Here is a 26,708-nt window from a genome sequence, read left to right on the forward strand (position 1 = left end):
CGCAAAGATCATCATCAAAGGCGCAGCAATCTCTTCCCTCATTTCCCATAGTAACCTTTTACCAGAACGATTCCAGGAATGGGGAGTTTTAGTTACAAAATTAGGTTGCAAAAGCAGGAGTTGTTATCCTTGGAGTGAAAGAAGATTGTTGGGAGATCTGATAGAAGTGTACAAGATTATGGCAAAATTTGATAGATAACGAGAACATGTTTCCATTATTTGAATGCACAAAGAGTAGGAAACAGGCATTTATGATCTTGGGTTTGAGATGCAGGAAGAATATGAGAAAGAACATTTAACACAGCAAGTGATAATTAACTGAAATTTACTGTCCAACTGGGTGATGAAAGCAGAAACAAGCTAACATTTCAAAGGGAAGTTGAATAGTCAACTAAAGGAAACTTGCAGGTCTATGAGAATCACTGCTGCACTGAGAACTGGCACAGATTCAGTGGGCTTTTTGTGTGCTATAAATAACTCAGGGTGGCTTCTCACAGCAGAGAAGGGTGGATTGAGTCAGGAAATTTTCCAACTCAGTTTACCCGCGGCAATAAAAAAGGCCGCTCACATGCTATTTTCACCCTGGGGAAGTGGCAAGGGAAGGATTAGATTGATGAAACTGGATTTGCCAGCTCTGGAAACAGATCAAAGATGACCATGGGGTCAGGTGATTTCCAAAGCAAACTGGTTAAAAAGACCCTTTGGTTCACTGGGACTTTGGCCCAGTTGCTTAAAAACCTGTTAGACCCTCCAGCTCTCACTTCTCAAACCCACTCACCACACCATCCCCTATGGACCTTCTGTGCTCCCTTTATTACAATTCATGTTCCCCACCACACCCCATGATTCCTCAAACAAAACCCCATGCATTTGTCTGCATACCATGGAGTCACAGAATTCCTGCAGTGCAAAAGGGATCGTTTAGCCCATCAACTCTGCGCCAACCCTCCGAAGAGCAATCCACCTAGACTCACTGCCAACCCATCCCAGTAATCCTGCATAATATTTTTACCATGGCCAATCCACCTAACCTGCAAACTACGGGGCAATTTAGCATGGCCAATTCACCCAACCTGCATACTTTTGGATTGTGGGAGGTACCCAGAGCACACAGAGGAAACTCATGCAGACACGGGGAGTCACCCAATGTTGGAATTGAACCCAGGTCCCTGGCGCTGTGAGGCAGCAGTGCTAACCACTGAGGCCCCATGCCCCCATGCAACATTCATTTCACCTCATACCCTGAACCACCTCTTACTTCCCATGCCATCCTTCTATCACTGACTTAATATCCACTATGGAGAGACTTCAGGAGTTACATAGAAATAAAATTGATATTAACTGCTAACAATATAATAGAGCTCATGCTTACAGAAGAAAATCTCATTCGTAGTACCCTTTCAATGTTATTAAATCTTCTCATACAGTTAAACGTGTTTAAAAACAAAATGAACTTGTATTCAGAAAGCATGTAATATTTTAATAGCATCTTTAAACTTGTAATCAAAATGCGAAGTCAGTTCACAATCAGATCTCCTCTTGCTTCCTCAGCAGAGATAAATTCTTTCAGAGCTTTTGAAACTCAGTCAAGCATTTAGAATCATGTCAACTACAATAACAATCTTTAAAAATTGTCAACAAATGAACTCCAATCAAACTGAGGAATCAGAGAATAATGGTTTATTCTTGGCTCCACCAGATGGCCTGTCCACCAAAGCAGTAAGTAACATTTATTTTCACTCTGACAGCTTCAGCTGGCTTTTTCATGTTTAAAGAACTGTGAATGTAAACATGATACTTAAACAGATCTTATTTATCCTCTTTAACAGCATACTTATCTGTTCCAAAAATTCATGATTCCTAGGCTGTTGGTAAAGGCTTTGGGGTCTGTTAGAGCTCAGCTCTAATTTCAAATGGTCTATTATTTCATTTTTTCTACCAGGGTGCATCGTGTTTGTTCCCCTTTCCACTTCCGATTGGAAATGAGGCAAGACATTTACACTGTATCTTGCCAGTCATTTTTAAAGGTCACTGGAATCAGCTCAACTCTGCAAAACTCTGGCTCTGTGACTCTACTTATGACAAGCACCAGAAATAGCATCAAGTTCACCTACTTGTGTCTACTAAAATGTCAGAATCATATCAGGATTTAGTGATGAATCTCTAACCGGTTCACAACTCATATTGGCATATTCTGTCCTGACTCTACTGATTCTGCTCTGCACTTTCAGAGATGTGGGAGAGTTTATCAGAGTGTGTAGAAATCTGCAGTCCAGTTGGAAATATCCTGAATAAAGTAACTGCCAAAATCAGACTGAATAGAGTGCAGAACTTCTTCTTAGTTTGGGAAGATGTTATTTAGGGAACTTACACGTTCTGTTGTTTCCCTGAAGTAATGAAACATGTACTGAGAATTTAAAGAGAGGCTTTATTCAAAGGATATTTTGTCTATAAAAAGTATGGTGATGACTCCGCATTTTCGAGACTGTATGAAAACAAGACAATTTAAGTGAAATGCTCTCGGCATTTTCTTCTGTGAAACAACACAATTACTTGCAAAAATATAGGACAAAATTTTGAGCTCTGATTATACTCCCAGGGGATTGAAGCATATTCTGAAATACATCAACATATTTTTGGGACAGTGAGTCTGAATTCAAAACTAATACTGCTGTGTGTGGCCTTACATATATGTTCCCAAATAGCTAACCTTAGATAATTATGGGAAGGATTTGTCAGAGGGTAGGGTTACCTCTCATACACTTATCCCCAACCCCAGCTCCCCCACCCCCTACCCCAGAGATCTTTGCCAAATTGGCTGAAGATGAAGAGTGCACCCTGCCCCACAACCACCGCACCCCCCACCCCCGCCAAACTCAGGAACACATTCTGCCTTAGAGACCTCCCGGGTATCTGATTGACTGGCAGACTGAAAGTCCCAGCAGTGCCACTGAATGTGGTGGTCATTGCTGGGACTGCAACAAGTACTCAAATTCTAGGTGTCAGAAGCAGCCCTGGACCCTGAATGTATGAGCAGGGACTGTAGGGGAGATGATAGAAAGGATGGGTGTGGGGTAGGGCCGGAATGCGAGCAGAGGTGGCCTCAGTTTGAAAAGGTTCAAGATGTGAAGCATCTGGGAGAAGGGGGCCAAACCTTTGGGGAATGGTCTGATTGGGGAAAGGGGCCCTTTCATAGAGTCATAGAGTCCCTCAACAAAGAGACAGGTCCTTCAGCCCAAACGGGTCCATGCCAACCAAATGTCCATCCACACTAACCCCACTTTCCCTGCACTTGGCCCATATCCTTCTAAACCTTTCCTATCCACGTATTCATCCAAATGCTTCTTACATGTTGTTAAGGTACCCACCTCAACCACTTCTGCTGGCAGCTCATTCCATATGTGTACCACCCTCTGTGTAAAAGAGTTGCCCCTCAGGTTCCCATGTATTCTTTCCCATCTTACCTTAAACTGATGCCCTCTAATCCTTGATTCCCCAACCCTGGGAAAAAGACCGAGTGCATTCACCCTTTCCACGCCTCTCACGATCTTAAACACCTATAAGATTGCCCCTCAGTCTCCTACACTCGAAAGAAAACCAGCCTAGCTTGTCCAACCTCTCCCTATACCTCAATCCCTTGAGTCCTGGCAACATCCTTGTAAATTTCTTCTGTACTCTTTCCAGTTTAATAACATCCTCCCTATAGCAAGGTGACCAAAACTGAACACAATAATCCAGGGCTGGCCTCACCAAGGTCCTGTACAACTGCAACATAACTTCCCAACTTCTATACTCAATGCGCTGACTGATAAAGGCCATTATGCAAAAATCTTTCTTCACTGCCCTGTCTACCTATGACTCCACTTTCAGAGAACCATGCACCTGAACTCCAAGGTTCCTATCTTGCACTACGCTCTTTAAGGCCCTACCATTCACCATGAAACTCCTACCTTGATTTGACTGTCCAAAATATAACACCTCACACTGATCTATATTAAGCTCCATTTGCCATTTCTTGGCCCACTTCCCCAGCTGATCAAGATCCTGCTGCAATTTCTGATAACCTTCCTCATTGTCCATGATACCACGATACCATTTATTTTAGTGTCACCCGCAAACAAATCATTGGTGTAGATAACAAACAGCAATGGGCCCAGCACCAAGCCCTGAGGCACACCACTAGTCACAGGCCTACAGTCCAACAAGCATCCTTCCATAGTCACTCTCTGCTTCCTACCATCAAGTCAATTGTAGATCCAATTTGCCAGCTCTCCCTGGATTCCATGTGATCTAACCTTCCAGAGCAGCCTACCAAGTGGAACCTTACCAAAGGCCTTACTGAAATCTATATAGACTACATTTACCACCCTGCCCTCAACCACCTTTCTGTGACCTTTCTCGTCACTTCATCAAAGAACTCTAACAAATTTGTGAGGCATGATCTCCCATGCATGAAGCCATGCTGACTACTCCTAATCAAACCCTGTACTTCTAAATGCATATATATCTTATCCCTTAGAATCTTCTCACGTAACTTACCTACCACAGATGTTAGGCTTACTGGTCTGTAATTCTCAGGTTTTTCTTTACAGCCCTTCTTGAATAAGGGCACAACATTCGCTACCCTCCAGTCTTCTGGGACCTCACTCATGGCTAACAATAATGCAAATATATCAGCCAGGGACCCCGCAATTTCTTCTCTAGCCTCTTGCAGGGTTCTTGGCTATATCTGATCAGGACCAGGATATTTATCCACCTTCATACATTCTAATACTTCCAACACCTCCTGTACTGTGATAATGGACTGTCCCCAAGATATAACCAATAAATTCCCCAAGTTCCCAAGTCTGCATGTCTTTCTTCATGGTAAATACTGAGGAGAAATATTCATTGAGGACCTCGCCCATCTCCTGTAGTTCCACACATAGATGTCTACTTTGGTCCTTGAGGGGTCCTATTCTCTCTCTAGTTATTCTTTTTCCTGTAATATACTTAAATAATCTCTTTGGATTCACATTAATCTTCTCAGCCAAAGCAATCTCATGCCCCCTTTTCACCCTCCTGATTTCCTTCTTCAGTATACTCCTGTATCCCCTATATACCTCTTGATCCCAGCTGCCTGTTCCTGAGCCATGCCTGCTTTTTTTCTGGCCAAAGCCTCAATATCTCTTGTCATCCAGGGTTCCCTACTCCTGCCAACCTTGTCCTTCATCCTCACGGGAACATATAGACCTTGAACTCGAGCTATCACACTTTTAAAGGCCTCCCACTTGCCAGAGGTCCCTTTGCCTGGAAACAAACTACTCCAATCAACTCCTGCAGGGTCCTGTCTAATTCCATCAAAATTTGCTTTGCCCCAAATTAGAACTTGAACCTGTGGAGCAGTTTTGTCCTCCTCCATAACTATTTTAAAATTAATAGAACTATGGTCACTGGTTCCAAAATGCTCCCCCACTGTCACCTCAGTCACCTGACCTGCCCTGCCCTATTTCCCAACAGTAGGTTCAGTTTTGCCCTTTCCCAAGTAGGACCCTCTATATACTGCTTGAGGAATCTTTCCTGAAAACGTTTAACATATTCCACTGATCTAAGCCTTTAACACTATGGCAGTCCCAGCCTGTGCCGGGAAAATTAAAATCCAAAACTATTTCTCTTGCAAGTCTCCGCAATGTCACTGCAAAATTGTTCCTCTAATTCCTGTTGACTATCTGTGGACCTATAGTAGAACCCCAATAATGTCACCATCCTCTTCTTATTTCTTAGCTCCACCCACAAAACCTCACTGGATGATCCCTCAGTTATTTCATCTCTGACTACTGCTGTGATACTCCCTTAATCAAAAATGCAACTCCCCCTCTTTCTTCCACCTCTATCCCACCTAATGCACCTGTACCCTGGCAAATTAAGCTGCCAGTCCTGTCCCTCCCTTAGCCATGTTTCTGTAATGGCTATAATATCCCAGTCCCATGTACCTATCCATGCCCTGAGTTCATCGGCCTTACCTGTCAGGCCTCTTGCATTGAAATAGATGCAATTTAATCCAACAGGCATTCCTCACTCCCTGTACTGTTCCAGCCTGACCCATCTCTTCAACTTGCTGTTTCTGGTTACTGTATCTCCTTCCAGCCTCGCACTTGCCTCGCTGCTGCTTAGGATCCCAATCCCCTGCCAATCTGGTTTAAACCCTGTTGACAAAGTCCTCTATCCTGCAATCCACTACATCATCGCCAACCTTGCTCTCTTCCCCATTAGCTTTCACAAAGACCATGACAACACCCAGTTCTACCTTACCACCAACTCACTTGATTCCTGCTTTGTTGCTAAATCATCAAACTGCTTAACCAATATCCAGTACTGGACAAGCAGAAATTTCCTCCAATTAAATATTGAGAATATGGAAAATGCTGTTTTTAGTCTCATCTCTAAGCTGCAAACCCTAGCTACTAAATCCACTCTTCTCCCAGGTAATAGTCTGAGTTAAAATCAGCCTGTTTGCAAAGCTGATGCCATATTAGAGTCTAGGAGAAGTTCTTGGCTTCATAATCACACCAGCATTAAAATTGTCTTTTTCCACTTCCTTAATGTTGTCTGATTCTGCCCCTCTCTCAGCTTATCTGCAGCTGAAATCCTGTTATTTTGTTACTTCTTGACTTGACTATTCTTGGCCGGTCTTCCACATTCTACTCTCTGTAAACTCATAGTCTACTTGAAGCCCTTCGACAAGATCTGCCAGCCCAAGATCCGCGAATTCACTGGAGGTCCAAATCCACTACTAGTGATGTAGCTGCAGTACCAACAGTGACCATTGCTCTTGGTGCCATTACAAAAGTATCACAACCTCTGATTAATTGGCAGCTCTATCAGGATTAACATTTTTCCAGTGGAGTATGGAATCCTGAAATAATTAAAGCCCAACATGAAAATGTTGCAAACCGACCAACAAGCCATGAGTTGGGCTTGATCTGACACATATCCCAGAGTGTAGAGAGCTTGTCCACAGCATATAGGAACATAGGAACAGGAGTAGGCCATTTAGCCCATCAAGCCTGCTTGTCATTTAATGAGATCATGGCTGATGGAAGTCTTCAATGCCTTTCACCCATATTATAGAGTCAAAGGAGCATAATCCAATCTCATGTGCACATTTGTGGAGTTTTCAATCAAAGCAGTGAAGTGGGAGCTATTGTGAGATCATTCCTAGCTGATTTGTGAGAGGATCAGTTCAGAATGATCAATGGGATTGTCTGAATTGCAGAATTGGAAAGCAATATTTTGAAAGTTTTCTTCATTTTGAGACCCATGGTTCAGTTTCATGAGCCAGTAAATAACATAGTGAGATGTTCCCAATTAGGTGGTTCTCAAAATGAACCAGAAACAGAGTGGATAACATTCCTGGCCTCACTAAGTATTGGTAACAGTTAGTTTGTTTACATCATGGTATTTATATTATAACACAAGCAAAACTTCCCCTTTTTCTAATGAGTTGCTCACTACCTCTGAGCAATTGTAATATTGATGTAAATCAGAAAATTATACCAGTACTAATCTATACGCAGTATTTAATGCCAGATTATTTTTTAAGTCACATGATAGTGGATGTCCCCAGGGGTAGATGTTGTGAGACCTTGCTCTTCTTGACACAAATTAATGACCAAGACGTTGATATATAGGGCAATTTCAAAATGTGCAGATCATAATCTGCAATGTGAACAATGAGGATGACAGTGTAGAACTTCAGAAGGACATACAGAAGTTGGTGAAATGAGAGGACAAGTACCAGATGAAACTTAATGCAAAAAAGAATGGTGTGATTCATTTTGGTACAAAGATTATAGAAAGACTTCATAAAATACAGGATATAGTTCTGAAGGAGGTTAAGAAATGGAGGGACCTTAATGTATATGTGTGCAAGTCATTTCAGGTGAGAGGACAGGTTGAGAGAGTGACTGATAAAATATATTGTATCCTCAGCTTTATACAAGAACAAGAAAGTCAAGTTAACTTTGCACAGAATACTGGTTTGGCCTCAACTGGTGCATTCTCTCCAGTTCCGTGTGCCACGTTTTGAGAAAGATGTGAAAGAACTAGGGAGGGAGTGCAGAAAAAAAATCACAAAAGCCCTTTCATTGATGCGTATCTTCAGTTAAGTGGATAGATTGAAGAGATGAAGACTGGTTTCTTTTCAAGACAAGAAGGTTGAGAGGAGACTTTGCAGAGGTATTTAAAGTCATGAGGACTGCAGTCAGAAGAGACAGGTAAAAGTCTAATCGAATTTGTGGAAGAATCAAGAATCAGAGGGAACAGGCTCCAGATAATTGGGAAAACCAGCAATGGAAACATAAGGAAAACTTTTCACAATGCAGTGATCAGGATCTGGACTGCTTGAGAGTGTTATGGAGCAGGTTCAATACAGGCATTTAAGAGAGAACTGGATTACTATTTTAAAAGGAAATGTGTGAAGAGTTACAGGGAGGAGGGGGAAATGACACAATGCCCTCTAAAGAGACAGCACAGACAATAGGGGTCAAATGGCCTCCTGCTGTCATGTCATCATTCCATGATTCATTGATATATTGGCCTTGCAGGGAGTACAATGTAGGTGCAATTTTGAGGAGATATTAGACGAATTAGACCTGTTTTCTCTAACACTTAGAAGGTTTTAAAGGGGTAACCTGATTGAAGTCTTCAAAATATTAATAGGAAAAGACAAGGTAAAGATAAACTATTTCCACGAGTTGGGGATTCTAGGACTGGGGGCATAGTTTGAGAATTAGGGCCAAACCATTCGGGAGAGATGTTAGGAAGCATTTCTAAAGACAAAGGTTCATGGAGATATTGAATTCTCGTCCACCAATGGCAGCTGATGTTAGACCAGTTGTTAATTTTAAACATAAGTGGATATGGAGAAGATGTTTCCACTAGTAGGAGAGACTAGGAACTGAGGTGCGGCCTTGGATTGAAAGGACTACCCTTTAGAACTGAGATGAGGAGGAATATCTTCAGCCAGAGGGTGGTTAATCTGTGGAACTAATTGCCACAGAAGGCTGTGGAGGCCAAGTCAGTGAGTGTATTTAAGACAGAGATAGATAGGTTCTTAATTGGTAAGGGGATCAAGGGTTTCAGGGAGAAGGCAGGAGAATGGAGTTGAGAAACATATCAGCCATGATTGAATGGCAGAACAGACCTGATGGGCTGAATGGCCTCAAACTGATCCTATATCTGATGGTCTTAACAGCTAATTCTAAATTCTCTTGATAGAGAAATGGCATTTATCCTGTGAAGTCATTTAAGAATTCTGTAAACTTGAATGGGACCTCAAATTCTTCTAAATCCCAGTAAATTTCATTTCATTCATCATAATTCAAACCTCTCATCCTCGAAATCAATCCGGTTAACACTTGGAACAAGGGGTGATAATTACACAAACTTATTGCCCTGCTGTCCTTAATCCTGATAAACCTTAGCAAATATAATGTAACTTTTGTATGTGTCTTTCAGAAATTGTGGATCATTTATGTTGAGACCTCGTCCAATAGCCAATGGAGCAAGCAAGAAAATTAGACTCAGCACAGTCCACTTATCTTACCTTGTGTTGTTCCAGTGAAAATGCCAGTAAAAACATAGAGGAGTAATTACTTAGTTAGACCTAGTTATTAAGATTATTAAACAATACAGACAACTACTCTGAATAAAACCGATTAGTCAATGCACTTGCTGTAAATTTCTTACTTCAATCTAAATCTCTTACATTTCCAGTTGAGATAATCTAAGTTACAAAAGAAATTTCTTGATGCATTATGATTTACATAGGACGACACCTTAATCTAAAATCTTGCCCCACCACATAAGCTGTGATGATGTCAAAACAGGGACAAACATAATGCAATTTGCAATGAGGCAACATGTATCAATTCCATCTACTAATCAGTTTATGAATCAGCCTGGATAAAACTGAAACTTGACTACTGCTGCAAAAAGAAACAGGTTGTCAAAGCTTTTGATCTTGCACTCATCAGGACATTCAAAAGAAGAACATCAGTGTAAAGTCGGCCAACATTTTACACCATGCCGATTGGTAGATGTCTTGCCATGAAGTAAGTACCAGATCTAAAGTGACAGTAATATATAACACACGCAACATCCTTAAAGTGCAAATAAGTCTATGGGCTGAATCTTACCACCTTTCTGCTAAGTCAAATCATGTTGAGTTTGGTGGAGTGATTCTTAGCACAAGGCTGAGCATGCTTTTTCACTGTTTCTTACCAAAATCGCCACATTAATTGGCGCTTCAGCCCTCATGGCAAGTATCACATCCAATTTCTGGTCCATCTTGTCATATGCCATTCCTGGAGCAATTGGCTACTCATTAGAGATCCTGGAATTGACTGGCATTCCTGGCACCGGCCACATATTTAAAAGCCTACTGTGCACCCTGCCAAGCACTGTCAGTCCACAGCTGCCTTGCCTCCCATCACACAGACCCCTTCTACCACCACCCTCTGTCTTCTAAACGGGGGCGGGGGGGCTACATTACGGATTTTCCAGTCCTCTGGGACTCTCTCTGACTCCAGTAATTCCTGGAAGATCACTACTCATGCCTCCGCTATCACTTCAGCTATCTCCTTCAGAACCTGTGTTAAAATCCCTCCAAGGCCAAGGTATCCATCATAAGGTGTGTCGTCTAGATCTGCTCACAATACTCTAAGTGGCATCAAACTAGGGTTTCAGTTAATTCCAGCATAACATCTACATCCTAATCTTCCAGTCCTTTAGATATGAAGGTCAGAATTCCATTAGTGTTGTTGACAGTTTTATGCACCCGTTCTTGGCATCATAAAGAGCTACACACCTGAAACCCCAGATCTCATTCAACTTCCATTCTATTTAACTTTGTGCCTTCTAAAGAAAATACCATGATCTATCCTTTTTTGGTCCAAAATGGATAACCTACACTTGCTTAGATTAAAATCCATCAACCACAGCTTTGCCCATTCATCTGATCTATCAATATCCTGCTGTAATTTTATGCTTTTGTCAACACTCTCTACAATGCTGTCCAATTTTGCATCATCAGCAAATCTGGATTTTTTTTATGTCATTATCCAAGATATTAATGAATATTGTGAATAACCAAGCCCCCAGCATTGTCTCCTGTGGGATACCAACTGTCATATCCTGCAAATTTGTGTACTTACCATTCATGCATGCCTGCCATTCAAACAACTTCCTTTCCATGTCAGTAATTTGCCCTCAATTCTGTGGGCTGCCACCTTAGCTAAGTCCTGTGTGGGACTTTATCAAAAGCTTTCTGGATGTCCATATATACAACATAAAAAACCGACTTACCTCAGTCCACTACCTTTGTCACTGCTTCAAAAAAACTCTATGAGGTTTGTCATGACCTACCCTTCGTGAATCCATGCTGACTAACTTGCCTTGCCTTGCCTTGCTGTGGTAATTAGTGCAGCTAGACAACCAGGCAGGTGGGTATGCTGAGCAGCAGTCCTCAATAAAGTGCATATATTAGTGTGCCATGTCAGTCCAGCATCTGTACCATATGGCAGCAGTTTTAGTGCCACACAAAGGGATATTGCACCATCTCTTGTGGAAATTCAGAAAACAAAGAGAAACTATGGGCAGAATCTGCCCTGAACGACGCGGGCTCTGGCGAGAAAGGAATAAGGTCCTTTTCAATGTTGGGAGCATAGAGTCGTATTTTCCAACATAGTTCTGGATGTCGAGATGAGATTCACGCTGGTGTGCATGAAAGGACAACTAACTGGGACCATCACTCACTATCATTACTAATGAGGTAATAACTCATTATAAGTTATTCTCACCTCATTAATACAGAGGGTTCCATTCTCCCACCAATGGATGGAAACTAGATGCTGAGAATTTCCGACATGATAGTCTGAGCGGGTAATTGGCAAGGCCAGCCCAACACACATTCCTCCAGACATTCATCTTTGACACCCGGCCCCAATGTCTCAAGGCATGCCATGTCCATGGACCTTGGCGTCTGATATGTACCCACCTGACTGCATCATCACGGCACATTTCTGATACACTCACAGCTACTTCTGCACTTTGGCTCTATGGTTTGGACAGCACTGCTACTTTCATTGCAATGCTGTTGCAAAGACAATTTGCACAGAGGGACTGGACCAGGGAGCATATCCACACTGCTTGCATGCTGTCTTGGTCAATATTCACTTTGCGCCTACATGGATGCTCACAGCATCTCTGCTTCATGGTGCCTTTTTTACATATTGCCCCTTCAGCTAACAGCTAACAGGCTCCAATTGCCTGTCTTGTCTTGCTGATCAGACAGACAGAAAGCTAGGCAGCTTGTCATGGTTATCAACAGCCATCAGACAGTTTGCTGTATGGCACGTCCTATCTTAATGTAACACCTTCAGCGTACACCAGCAGCTTACGCGGCAAACACGATGCACGTGTATCAATCAAGTGACCATGTCTCACATTCAAAGGGAAGGATAGTCCGTTAGAGGTGTTGTCAGTCAGGGGTTCCTATACAGTCAGTCCAGTTGGGCTTGGTCAGTCAGTCACTCGGGGTGGTCACAGGCAGAATCCTCTCCTCAAAGGAGTAAGAAGCCAAATGTCGAGCAGCCCACCACCCACCTTGACCCTTTCTGCCTTACGTTGACGCTGTTCTCCCGGGATGAAAGGGAGTGACTGGATGAGGTGAAAGTGGTTGGCACAGCTTTGAGCATTAGTGCAGGAGGGGAACCGTGCAGGGTTAGAGGTCTTTATGGTTTTATTAATTTTCCATCTATTGAAAATAACAATAAGTATGAAATAGAAGATTAATATTCAATATGTGGGACATAATCCTCCATTATAGAAGTCCAAGTGTGGCGTGATATGGTCATCACTTCAGCTCAGGTAGGACGAAGGAATCTGAGCAATGTTGCTGTTTTCACCCCATTACTTCTGCATGCCTTGTTGCTGTAGGAGTTGACTGGTGAAACGTATGGTATAGGCAGGCAGGGGATTCTCACCTGCACTGGGACTTTCCAGGGTTGAAGGTCTGGATACTTTATTCCACATGAACCAACCTTCAATTCCACCCTGCAGCATCATTCAGCTTGTGCTGGTCACCTAAATCCCCTGGAGCTGTTGCACAGAAAGCAGAAACTTTCCTCCCTTTCACCAATGCCTCAACAACAGTTATGCTCCAGGCCATTCAGGAAACGCTGGAAGTCTTCTTTCCCAGTGACGATGGCAGGAAGCCAGCATTAAACCCATGCAGCACTGGCTAAGGTTGCAATACAGGTCAGTGCCCAGGGGCTTACACATGGACATGGATTCAGGATAGGAAAGGGATGAATGATATCTTGCACTCCCCAGGGTAAGTAGCACCATTTACTCACTACAGGAGGACATTCGTAGGGATATCACTCAGTCTAACTGTGCTACTCCAGACGGATGTCACTTAGGAGCATCGCACCATGTGAAATATGTACACTAAATGACTGGCAGCCACTCTGTTCTGTCAATGTCCTACCAGTTCCCAGGTAGTGTGCTTCTAATGAAAACTGAAAAAACTGCAGATGCTGTAAATCAGGAACAAAAACAAAAGTTGCTGGAAAAGCACAGCAGGTCCAGCAGCATTTGTGAAGAAAAAAACGGAGTTAACGTTTCGGGTCCGGTGACCCTTCCTCAGAACTGCTTCTGATCACTTATTGGAGAGGGTTCAGACCTGGCTGGGCTTTGTATGCTCGGAAAATGGTAACAATCACACAGCAATCACATTTTACTCTTCTCTTTTCAATTTTCACTAAAAGATCACCCACAGTAAGAGGAAGGAGTGGGCCCAACCAGCCATTGCTGGATATTCACATCCTGACCACTATGGAGGAGGAGGCTACAGACGTTGCAGGGAAGACTGTGAATGGGCCTGGTCTGGAAAGACAGTAATGTCATAGAAAGCCAGTAAAGAAGTCTGCAGTCTGCTGTTCTCTGAAATGCATATAGTATGAGAGATAGTAGGAACTGCAGATGCTGGAGAATCTGAGATAACAAGGTGTAGAGCTGGATGAACACAGCAGGCCAAGCAGCATCAGAGGAGCAGGAAGGCTGATGTTTCGGGCCTAGACCCTTCTTCAGAATGTTGTCTGGTCTCTGGATTAACAGTTCAGTGATAATACCACTAGGCCATTGCCTGTGCACAAACCAAAGCTCAAACCCTCCAATCCCAGCAACATCCTTGCAAATTGTTTCAGAACCCTTTCAAATTTAACAATGTCTTTCTTATTGCTGGGACTCTAGAATTGAACGCAGTATTCTAAAAGTGGCCTCCCCAATGTCCTACACAGCCACAACATGATGTCCCAACACCTATACTCAATGCATTGACCAATTAAGGCAAGCATGCCATACGTTGTCTTCACCACCCTGTCTGCCTATGACTCCACTTTCAAGGAACTATGCACCTGCACCCCTAGGTCGCTTTGTTCAGCAATACTCCCCAGGGTCCTACCAACTGTATAAGTCTTGCCCTGATTTGTCTTACCAAAATGCAGCATCTCAATTTAGGATATTTGGTTGGCTTGGACCAGTTGGACTGAAGGGTTTTTTTCCATGTTGTATAACTCTATGGCTCACTGATTTGTTTACATAAAAGCTTGACCCCTTTAAAACAACTGATTCTTTCTCTTTTTCATGGCGGATGTTAGCAGCAAACAGAAAGGAAGGAAGCAGAAGATGTCATGAACTCCATCTAGCTGTGGCACCCTTGAAGATTATACCTGTGAAAATTTAGATAATACACTGGCACAGCATTTGGTGCAGCATAAAGATGTTCACTTCAGTGGAGTCACTATCGAAAGGATACATAAGTTCACAACCTGATGAGAACATCATGGTCATGGGTCCATAGCTGAAACCGGAAACAATGTCCAAGCTTTTGGAAACAGTTTTGACATTATTTTAGACATTCATCAGGATACCTTTGGTAGCTGGCAATACAGGGGTATTGAGGAATTTGAATTTGGGCATCTTCCAAGGTTTGGACTTGTACTCTTATTAAATCTTCACTCTCTCACTTATTGCATACAAGCAACCATGAACCTACCACACCCAGTATTGTGAATCTTAGTTCTGTTAAAGCACACCTCTTGGATCCAGCATCATATGAAACACATCTCAACTGATACCGTGAGTTTGCCAGTAGCTAATGGAACTCTCAATATTCTACATTACTCTTGAATGAATATTCTCAAGTTCATTACAGCGATACAAACTGTGGGAAGTGTAGAGAGTGACCCGAATGAAATGCAGAGATGAGAACAAACAAGTCATCAGTTATTGCTCAATACATCTGCTGATGCCAAATTGACTGATGTTAAAGATGACCCTAAGCTAACCTAGAAGGAGGTGGGGGGCATTAAAATTTAGGACAGAAAGTGGTCTTGGATTGCCAGTGGCACTTTTTCCTATCTGATAGAGAACGGTCTCCTTGTAGTAGCTCAACTTAGAAAATGCCTTCATGCATAATTGAGTTCTGTGGAGACAGTACTACTCGGTGAATAGCAGATAGGAGAATAGGTCTGTTCTAGTGCTGTCCGATGTTGTTTTTGTTTCCCTTCCCACTTCTGAATGAAATCCTGAGATAATCGAGTGTTTAGAAGCAACGCACGTGTCTCAGATTGAGTGGCAGCTATCGGGGATACCATGCCAACCATAGATGACATTGACTATAAACAAACAATTGAAAAGGGTTAATATAGTGTCAAGTGAGGCATGGGGGAGAAAATGGGAAATTGTGTTTTGTCTCGATTTGAATAACATTTGCCAATCTAACAGATATCTCCTATCTTCTATGTGAGAGACGTCACTGGTGGTTAATTCCAATTGTTATAAGCAGCACAAAGTGGGTGGGAGCTGCAAAATTATGCTGAACACAATTCTAATTCTTCAGTTGCCTGTCTGAATGAATAAATACACCAATCCCGCCCATTCCAGGAAACAAAACAAAAACACTAAAAGTCTGAGATAACAAGGTGTAGAGCTGGATGAACACAGCAGGCCAACCAGCATCAGAGAGGCAGGAAGGCTGACGTTTCGGGCCTAGACCGTTCTTCAGATTTCTAGAAGAAGGGTCTAGGCCCGAAACGTCAGCATTCCTGCTGCTCTGATGCTGCTTGGCCTGCTGTGTTCATTCAGCTCTACGCCTTGTTATCTCAGATTCTCCAGCATCTGCAGTTCCTACTATCTCTCTAACACTGAAAGGCTGTTGTTTGTCCTGTTGCTCACTTTGCATGAGGTTTCCCACTGTGTGCATGAGGACAATAAACCTATTCCTACATTTGATGAACACAGAATCTATCAGAATTGCAAGCTTCATGAATTCATGCCATATCAACTTTCCTTCACAGACTCTATAAAAAAACTGACTCATTAACCAGCTAAATTTTACACTTGCTCAAAGCCTTAGGCAGCAGATTATTAAGTGTTGTTAACAACGTGTTAAAGAGACAAATTTTAGCATTCCTAAATAATTCATAGGCTATATATCACTTAAAAAGGCATTGATGCATAGAATATACGGATAATTCATATATTTCAAAGTTCTACTCAATATCAACAACATATACTTTAGGAAGTTTTGTAAATGAAAACAACAGAGCACAGTTGAGTGATTGTTCCCTTTAGCATGACAATAAACAAAGTAACCAATGGTAATAACAATTTTACACTTTTCCAGTTCTGAAATTCTACTTTGCAAGCATTAGCTAAATAACATAATTGCAATGGTATAGAGCTACCTGTAAGACTTCAAAATGCGGGCTCGTTTCTTGCCTCTTGGAGAAATATGAGGCACTGAGGCCCCTGCAGAATCACTGTAGAAGGCCATAAGCTGCACCGACGTTTGATTAAAATGGGAAACAGGCCAATAACACCGTAAATGCTTCTGACTACTGATGCAGAACATCTGACTGTCAGTGCACATTTCCTTTCATTACGATATGTTCAAACTGGTTTATCAAATAATTGAGGCAGAATTCAAATGGAATTTCTGCACACCAGCACTTGCACTACATAAAAGATCTGGGTTAAATGCTCTGAACTAGTTACCTTATTACCACGGAAAAGCCTTTTCATAATCTATTCCTGATTATGAAATACTTCTAATATGCCACTGCATTCTGCAACAAACGGAAACAATAGCATCAGGAAATGTGAACTTGTATTTTTGTTTTGAAGCTGACTACTTTCATAAGACAAGGAAAGCTGAGAGCTTCTTAAGAATTTGATCCAATTTCCAGTTGTATCACAACGACTGATTGACGTCAGTTAACATCACCAACAGCTTGTCTGAAAGGAATTAATCTTCTGTCAGTCCACTCGCTCAGATTACATAGTATTCAGGGTGGAGGTTCATTTGAATTTTTCTTTTACTTCTTGATAATCTGCATAACAAATTTCATTTGTAAGTAAAGGAAACTTTTTTTTAAAAGAAAGCTTGATGAACAATCAGCCATATTGTCCTTATTGTGCCTTTTATCATAATGACCACATACTGAGGGCAATTACACCATGACAAAGCTGAGAGGGGTTTCCCGAGAACTTAAAGATTCGGTGGAACCCTGAACTTCTATATTTATGACATGGTTATCAGAAACTGCTTACCTTCGAGAAATATTAATGGTTGTTTATGCATTCTAGCTACAAAGGATGTAAACTCATGCAGCTATTTTTGTTTGCATTTTATATGAAGTGGATTAAGTGCATTTAATGCATATTTTGATCATTATTGAAGAGAAACAGGTTCCGTTTTTGATTGTCTTGTATCACTGAATATACAAGAGTACAAAAATAAAATTCCAGGCCTTTCAATGTGGATCACTTCCATGTACAGTTGTACACTCCCTGATGTGGTAGCAAGCCATTCAAACTAGGTGAGCTGTAGGTTCAAACTCTTGAAATACATAATTTCGGACTACCATTGGCAACGGGGAATGTTTGCAATTTTCCAGATCAATTGTCACTGCACCTTGCTGGAAACTATACGCTGCCAGAACCATCCTTTCAGGTCCAACTCTCCACTAACTTTTTTAATGGCTTGATGTGCTTATGAGGAATGGCAATTGGTAGTTCTCAAATAGAAGAATTTTGTCTTGTACACTCCAGGAACTAAAAACAAGAAACTTGACTTAGAAAGGATGCAACAGTTTATACCGTATGCAGAAGACAGTGCTGGTTGGTTGGATTATAGTTCTCATGGAGGTGATGCAGGATCTGTTCATAGTTATAGTTAATTGACTGAATTCAAACTAGGCAAGTTGACTCTGCTTGGTTAGTGCTGCAGCAAAGTTCAGCTATCTCCAGTGCCCTTTCTTCAGTGAAAAATATGCGAGATTTGCTCATATTCCCTCTCCATACAAAGAACAGGGCCTTGTGTCTGAATACATATAGTTTCTAGCGCGTGCAATGAATCACTCTGTTGGCTTGACTGATAATCCTAAACTGCTCTCTGGTGTAATTTCTAGCACAGTCAAGATTATTTAGTAAATGCAGTCTAATATTAGAAACACATCTAATGTTGGGCATTAAGTTCTCAGTTGAGCAGGAACTGCTCGGTTGAGCATACTCCCCATGCTGCAGACTGTAAAAAGGACATGTTATTTGCAATGACCTGTCAGACTTTGGAATGTATAGCCTATATTCTCGTTATCAGTTTTCATTTAATTTGCACAGATCAAAAGAAGTAACAAGAATACCGAAATCGATACAATAACAAAGAATTTAACACTTGCCATTGTTTTGAAGCTGCAACTTTATCCAAAGGCCTTTTATTAATTGTAAATTTATTGTGATTTGGCAACTTATTAAGGCTATGTTAGCCTTTATAAAGCGCATTTTCAGTTTACGTGTGTTTTAGGTTGACACGTGTGGTTCAGAAAAGAATTCAAGAATTTTCTCTTAAATGATTTTATTTACTATGTTGGTAAAGGGATCATTTTTTGTACATTTTCTGATATTAATCACATGACAACGATGTCCCTTTCAGGACACAATAAATCTTTTCAAAACATCCCTTGAAAATAAGAAACTTCAATCAGCATTGTTATGTAACCATTTCAAACTTGGCTAAGATGTTGTGGGTTACAAAGCGCATGTTTGTGTGTTGGAAAAGAAGGCATAGAAGAGAAATTTTGAGGATACCTCTCCTGTGCCCCAGAAGATACTGGAATTAAATCTCAGCATTTTTCAGACGCTCTTAGCAACCAAGTAAATCGCATATTGGGCTTATTGCAAAAAGTTAATAGGTGATGCAATAGGGAGATGGTGGCATAGTGGTAACATTACTGGACTATTAATACATCAGCCCAGGCTGATGCTTTGAGACATGGGCTCAAATGCCTTCAAACCTGCCAGCAGCGAAGTGTAAAATCCAGCTCCTGAATCAAAACTGGCTGTGAGCAATACAATGAATATTACCGACCTATGCTTTTCATGTAATAATTCTTTCTTTCAAAAATTTATTTGTGTTACAAGTATTACTTTCTATGTGTAGTAGCATTAAATTGGAAATTATGAGTCAATCCAGATGCTATTTTGCAACGAATATATTCATAACACATTTTTTTTTCCAATTGTGTGTAATTTTTGAACATTTTACAAAGTTCAGAAACAGCTCAGGCAGCAACCTTAAACATGAGAATTTCGGTCTTTCTATGGTATTCTGACGATTGCCAAATTTAAAGATTGTTTTGCTTGTACTATGGCCAGAATGTTGTTACATGTAATTGGTCTTCCTTTCCTAATATATTTATGCCATACCTTTAATACATATGCTGTACCTTAAGATGATACTGCTATATATGCAGATAGAAATACATAGATATACACGCACCCTCACCCACTACGCAATTTACTCTTTGTCCTCTATTTTTGTGTTCTATTATATCATACACTATTGCTCTAAACAAAAAGATAGAGACATTGCCTTGCTACAATAGCATTTTGTAATATGTCAGGCAATGCAAGAGAGTAGATTTCTCAAGTTTTGATACAATCTCACTCCAGAAGCAATTTACTGATGTTCAATACAAAAGTCTGATTCTATAGGCAAACCGTATTGTTTAGGTATTCCAACATATTATTTCTGAATAATAACTAGGATGTCACACCAATGCATTAACAATGATCACTTCTTATAGCGTAGATTCAGCACTGGAAGAGGTGCAGGATCCCTCTTATATACCTCGGAATTCCTTGACCAAGTGCAAACACACAACGTCTGACCAAGTCTGAAAGTTGAAAGAACCGTAGAAGTTGATAAACCAGGACATTCAATCCATCATATCTGCTCAGCTCTTTGTTGTTGAAATTAAGGATAACACTTATTTATAAGTAATAGAAGTATGATTTCAAACAGAAGAGCTAGTTAGCTTACAACCATTTCATTTGGAAGTTTGCTGCAGGAGAAGTAACAAAGGAAAATTAATTCTCTTTTCTTGGTTCATACAAGGATGAAGGAAAGCTTCTGCATTAAAAAGGTAAACGAGGAATCCCTTGTTTGTCTCCAAGTTAATTAATGATATGGCAAGAGGGAATTAAAGACCATGGGGAACACAGTTGATTTATAAGCTGCTTTTCTGTTCTGATGAAGCAGATAGAAAAAAGATCTTCACACTTCGTCAAAGCTAACCCATGTGAAATACTTCTTGCAGTAACAAAATACAAATTTTGGCTCCAATGTGCCAAGGCAAAATCTCAGAAACTGACTCACAGCCTGTTAATCCTAGTAAAAGTGCCCACCATTTGAGTCAGACGTCACAATAAGAAAGAGATAGTAGGAACTGCAGACGCTGGAGAATCTAAGATAAGGTGTAGAGCTGGATGAACACAGCAGGCCAAGCAGCATCAGAGGAACAGGAAGGCTAACGTTTTGGGCCTAGACCCTTCTTCAGAAAAGAAAGTCAAATAAGAAAGCCTTGTTCTAAACATCGAGCTCATACAGTAGTCTGAGAGAATAATCAAATCATTTGCCTAAAATAATTGAAATTCTAGCCAGTGACAAGATTTCAACATCTAGTGCAGAAAAACAAATCCAGCAGTCCAACTCTCCCAACTGAAAACACTTTTCAACTTGTGACAAAACTAGCTAGCTATAGATTCTTAATCAGCTGAATGACTGCAGATTTCTAATCTTTTAGCACACACTTCCTGCTCCTAAATTGTTGCCCCGTGATTTTTACTGGCAAGGATGCTTTCCGTTACATCATGGGGTGGAATCAGGTTTTCGCACTGAGCATCCTCAAAGTGGAATATATCATCAACATACGCTTGAGGCTCAGACACACCCACTTGGATAAACTAATTGTGACTGCCTGCTGTCATTGAACTGCAACCAATATGAAGCTACGTTCTTAGAAAAGACAGGGAACAAATAAGAGATTCTTAAGCATGAAAGGAAAGCAAAGATGATGTCCAGGGTGTTTCCAAACACAAAGCCTATGAATAAATCATGGTAATAATTTAAAACGAAGAGGTTAATGCATCAACTAAGGTAGTGAAAAGAGAAATTTCAGATCAATGTATTAGGGTTTGTATGTTAGTATTCCTCAGAATAACGTCAGTGCAAATTACAAATAAATGTTAACGGACGAAAGACTTGCGCCATTTCCTTGCAGCAGTTTTAAATGTCGTAAAGGAAATGTTGCAAATCTGAGGATTGTGGGTTTCAGACTGTTGAAAGAGAACATTTCTGCCCTACCTTTTGATTATGTAGTATGAAATACTTCCAGTCTTATGGATGTAATTAATTTCTACCATATCCTTCAGATGGAAAAAGAAAATTCTTTCATGAAACAAGATGGCAGTGTCAATATCATTAATTAATTAAATAATAACTGGTTAATTACATGATATGTAGGGCTGGATTCTCCCAGCTCTCTGGACATGGGTTAGGAGGTGTGATGCTTTGTTAAATGGTGATGAAAGATTGTAGTGATAAACCCTACTTGGCAGGCGCCCCAACTAAACCAATTAAGTGGCCAATTAACAGCCACTTCCTGCACTGTCAGACTGTACTGACGTTTGGAACAGGCCCAAGTTGCATGGGGAGGCTGATAGATAAACCATGGCAGTCTGATGGCCCATTCATTCCCAGGTTTGGCTGGGGGTGGACTCGGGTGTTTGTGAACTTACGTTAATGGCTGCTTCAGGCACAGGGAGAGGGCCCTGTTGACAACGGCTATTGTAGGTTTTGCCCCTTTAACTCCGCAGCCTGAATGGCTCTGGCAAAGTGAATGAAACAACTTACCTGGCCTCAGCATAGAGTGCAGCCTCTGTCAGAAGCAATTCTGACACTGCTAAGCTGTTGTCCCTCTGACTGGAGCCACTCTCTGCAATTGAGAATTGTGGCAGTTTCATAATTGGGCAATATCCTACCTTGAATCCTGCCAACCATCCTTGTGGACTTGGAATGCACTGATGGTTCCAGCTGCAGGACAGCTTACAATTTGAAAAAAAATTCCACATCGGTATCAGGGATATGAACTCATGCTTAGTTAAGGCTGATAACATTCTTTCTAACCCTATTATTCATGAATAGAATGGTCTGAGGACTTATTAACTATTAAGGGTTCACATGGTGCACATAACTGAAAGCAGGTCAAAGGTTATCTTAAACCATAAACTGACTGCTGAGATATTGTGACAAGCAGAGTGGCATATTTTGGGAATAACAATGCAAATGAAATAATTGTGCAGCACTACATTTCAATATAATTCACCTAAAAAGATGAATGAAAATACAATTACTCTGTTTCTCAACTCAGGGAACGTTATGTGACAAGAGGGAACAGGATAGTTAGGTCCAATACTGTGCAATGAATTAGGGTGAATTTAACAATCCTGCTGTAAAGAACAAGGCCCTGCATATTAATATAAGTAGCTTCATGTGCATTTCAGACAGATTTCCTGGTTAATTTCTCAAGTGAATGGCTCTGAACAGTCAGACTTAACCTGCCAGGATAAGAAAATGTAACTGGTGCAGTCTCCATGGCAATGATTCTACCAACCAGAGTTTACTTGCCAACCAATCAACACTCTCCTGTTGTGTAATCTAATTGTTGATTTTCCCCTTAAAATGATATTCTTGCAAATTATCCTGATGAATGCAAATTGAAAAACTCTGATTAAATGTATCCTTTTTCAGCAATACTCGGGTTTTGGAGAGACTGGATCATACTGTATTCACTAAAGTTTAGAAAATGAGGGGGAAATAAACCTATAAAATTCTAACAGGACTGAACGGATTAACAGCAGGGAGGATGTTCCTGATGACCAAGGAGTCCAGAACCCATTTAGGACTCACATGAGGAGACATTTGTTCTGAGCTTATGATATTCTCTGCCACAGAAAGCTTGAGGACAAAACTGTAACGATTGGAATGAGGTCAGCCCAATGGACCACATAGAATATGAGTTCCCCAATTGGTGCTGTTAACCCGGTCCAATCAGCGAACCCTAGCTAAGAGATATAAACAGGAGTGTCGGTGGTTCTGCTCGCTCTAGGAGCCGGCTCTGTGCTAGCTGGGTCAGTGTCAGGTACTATGCACATGTAAATAAAGGGTGACTTGGTAATTGGATACCACCCTTCGTGGAATTATTCAAAAACATTGAATGTTTTCAAGGAGATATAGTTCTTAGTGCTAAAGGGATCTAAGAAAATGGGGTGAAGGTGAACAAAGGCACTGAGTTGGAAGATCAGCTATGATAATTTTGAATGGTGTAGCAGGCTTGAAGGACTGAATGGCCTACTTCTGTTCCTATTGTCTATGTTTCTACACTACTAAGTGACTAATTTGAGTCTGATAAGAAGTATATTGACAACCAAATTAATGATATCTTTAGAGCAAGGAAGGCTTCTGGTAGTGGAACCATAATACTGGATTTATGAGGAGCTCAAGAGAAGCTTATGAAATGAATTCACAAAGATCCTCATAATTCTTCATTTACATCTCTCTACCGAAAACCCAGCACTCAGCTAAGCTTTCTTTTCTGAATCAGTGTCATTCATCTATTATCCAATTCTGCTGCTCCCCCATCATTACGTGACCATTTCTTAAGATGCAGCACAATGACAAGCATAATTCCCGGGAATGCCATCTCCACAGCTCTGCATCAGGAATAAATAATTTCCTATCAAGCACATGCTTAATGAATGGGACCTCAGCGATTTCCATGTCTCTCTCCTGCACAATGTGCATTGACTTCAGCACTGGGGTCACATCCCCTGTCCTCGCCATTTCATGGGCATTGTGCACTTGCTTCTCCTGCAAACACAATAGGGCAAGGGAATAAGATAATGGAGAAAATTCTTGCTTTAAAAATTTGGTTTGAAACAGTATGTTATCTTCTTCAGTCTTAACTGTTAGTATGGATGTGTTATCAGTGGCCTTATTTTTAATGTTCATGGCTTTGTGCACATTGCTAACTAGGCCAGCATCCATTGCCAATCACTAATTGCCCTCAGGAAGGTGGTGCTGAGCTGTTTTTTTGCACAGATGCTGTTTTTGGGGTGTCATTACACCTAATATGTTGTTAGGAAGGCAGTTCCAAGATTTTGATCCAGCAACACTAAAAGAACAGCAATATATTTTGCAGTCAGGATGGTACATAGCTTGAAGGGCAACATGCCTGTGTTAATGTTCCCATGAACTGTTGCCCTTGTTCTTCCAGGTTGAAACACACACCTGGGTTCACAAGGTTGAGAAAGTAGTATATGTCCTGTGTCTTGTCAAAGTTTTGCATGCATGTTGGAGGCTGGGGTGCAGAGAAGTCAGACAGAACTCCTTTAGAGGCACACATGCCTTGGGATGAAGTGGGATTGGGAGTAGCCAGGACCTTGCTCAGTGTCTGTTGAGGTTGTAAAGTATGGTTGTGTGCGGGACTATAAAGAAGAGATCAAAGTGTAGGAAGCTGCCTACTTTCAGAGCAGTGCTGTGACCTGCTTCATATTTACTTGGTAAAAGACAGTAATTACAAGGGAGTTCAAAGAAAACCTGATGTTGTAGACTTCTCAGAGCTGGCTATCACTGGCAGTAAATCAGGGCAGCAATAGATCATAGAGTTGGGAATTTACCCAGGTTTTTCGCATAACAGGCCAATTTTCACAATTTTTTCAAGAACAATAACACCAGTAATGCCTGTGAATATTCACAGGACAAATGTCCCAATGCTATGAATGATTTCCTTTGAAGGCTTCCTGCAATTATTGTAACCCTTTCCTCTGTCCTAACATGGGCAGGAACCATGTGCATGCTCAACCTCATTGCTGCTGCCCCTGGGCCTGGCATGGAAGTTGACAGCTCTGACTTCATCTTGTCTAAACGCAATGATAAAAAGATAACATGAGCAGGCACTGGTGATGTGGAAGCAGGAAATCACCCAAATCTCAATCCCGGTTTCAAGGATGAAAATCTGACCCTAAGTATCTAATAACCGTAAACTAAAGTGTCCAGAATCTTTTTTTTTCCAGTTCATTCATGGGATGTGGGTATCACTGGCAAGGCTAGCAATTATCATCTGACCATTACTGCCCCTGAACTGAGCTTGCCCAGCCATTTCAGAGGGCAATTAAGAATCAACCACATTGGGTCTGAAGTCACATATAGACTAGGCCAGGTAAAGATGGCAGACACGAGAGAACCTATGGGCATTTGTGACAATTTACAGTGGTCATCATTGGATACGCTTTAAATTCCAGATTTTTAATTCAATTTCATCACCTGTCATGGTGAGAATACAACCCATGTTCCCTGTGCATTAGTCTGGTTCTCCATATTACTATGCTAGTGACATTACCACTATGCCACAATGTCCCCCATTTGGCCTGCTTGGGCTTAGAAGACAGACTATTACAGAAAAGCTTCAAGAAGACATATAGATAAGATTGAACATAGGATGGCAATGTCTGGGTGATGAAGATAACCTTTATTTCTTCCAAACTGTCAAAGGGATAACAATTGAATCTTTGTTCATAAATGTATCAAACAGATGTTTTATTTGGCAGGGTTAATAAATTCATTTACTTTCCTACTGATCGAAAATAGTAGCAAGACAGAGATGTCCAACTTCATCAGTTTACTAAATAAAAACCAAAGGAACTGCAGATGCTGTAAATCAGGAACAAAAACAAAGTTGCTGGAAAAGCTCAGCAGGTCTGGCAGCATCTGTGGAGGAGAAAACAGAGTTACCGTTTCAGGTCCGGTGACCATTCCTCAGAACTGAGGAATTTTAAGTCATTCATTTTGGTAGGAGTAATAGTAAAAAGGATCATCACTTGAATGGTAAAAAGTTGCAGCATGCTGCTATGCAGAGGGACCTGGGTGTCCTTGTGCATGAATCACAGAGGGTAGGTTTGCAGGTACAACAAGTAATTAGGAAGGCAAATGGAATTTTGTCCTTCATTGCTAAAAGGATTGAGATTAAAAGCAGAGAGGTTATGAGGCAGCTGTACAAGGTGCTGGTGAGGCCACACCTGGAGTACTGTGTGCAGTTTTGGTCTCCTTACTTGAGGAAGGATGTACTGGCACTGGAGGGGGTGCAAAGGAGGTTCACTAGGTTGATTCCGGAGTTGAGGGGGTTGGCTTATGAGGAGAGACTGAGTAGATTGGGATTATATTCATTGGAATTCAGAAGATTGAGGGGGGATCTTATAGAAAC

The 26,708-nt window shown here is 41.2% G+C and overlaps 1 protein-coding gene across 3 annotated transcripts in view; it reads right to left on the reverse strand.

The window, feature by feature from the left end:
• Positions 1-26,708, reverse strand: part of LOC109920608 (cAMP-specific 3',5'-cyclic phosphodiesterase 4D-like) — a 997,263-nt gene that overhangs the window by 199,983 nt on the left and 770,572 nt on the right. The window contains exon 1 of one of the 3 annotated variants that reach the window (XM_048595706.1): positions 16,794-17,042. The exons of the other annotated variants lie outside the window; for them this stretch is intronic. Within the exon in view, the coding sequence (XP_048451663.1) occupies positions 16,794-16,978 (185 nt within the window). The 5' untranslated portion in view covers positions 16,979-17,042. Of the gene's footprint in view, positions 1-16,793; positions 17,043-26,708 lie in introns of those variants that run through there. 3 annotated transcript variants of the gene reach the window in all.

The sequence above is a fragment of the Rhincodon typus genome, chromosome 1 (assembly GCF_021869965.1).
Source record: "Rhincodon typus isolate 14 chromosome 1, sRhiTyp1.1, whole genome shotgun sequence".
NCBI classification, from domain to species: Eukaryota; Metazoa; Chordata; class Chondrichthyes; order Orectolobiformes; family Rhincodontidae; genus Rhincodon; species Rhincodon typus.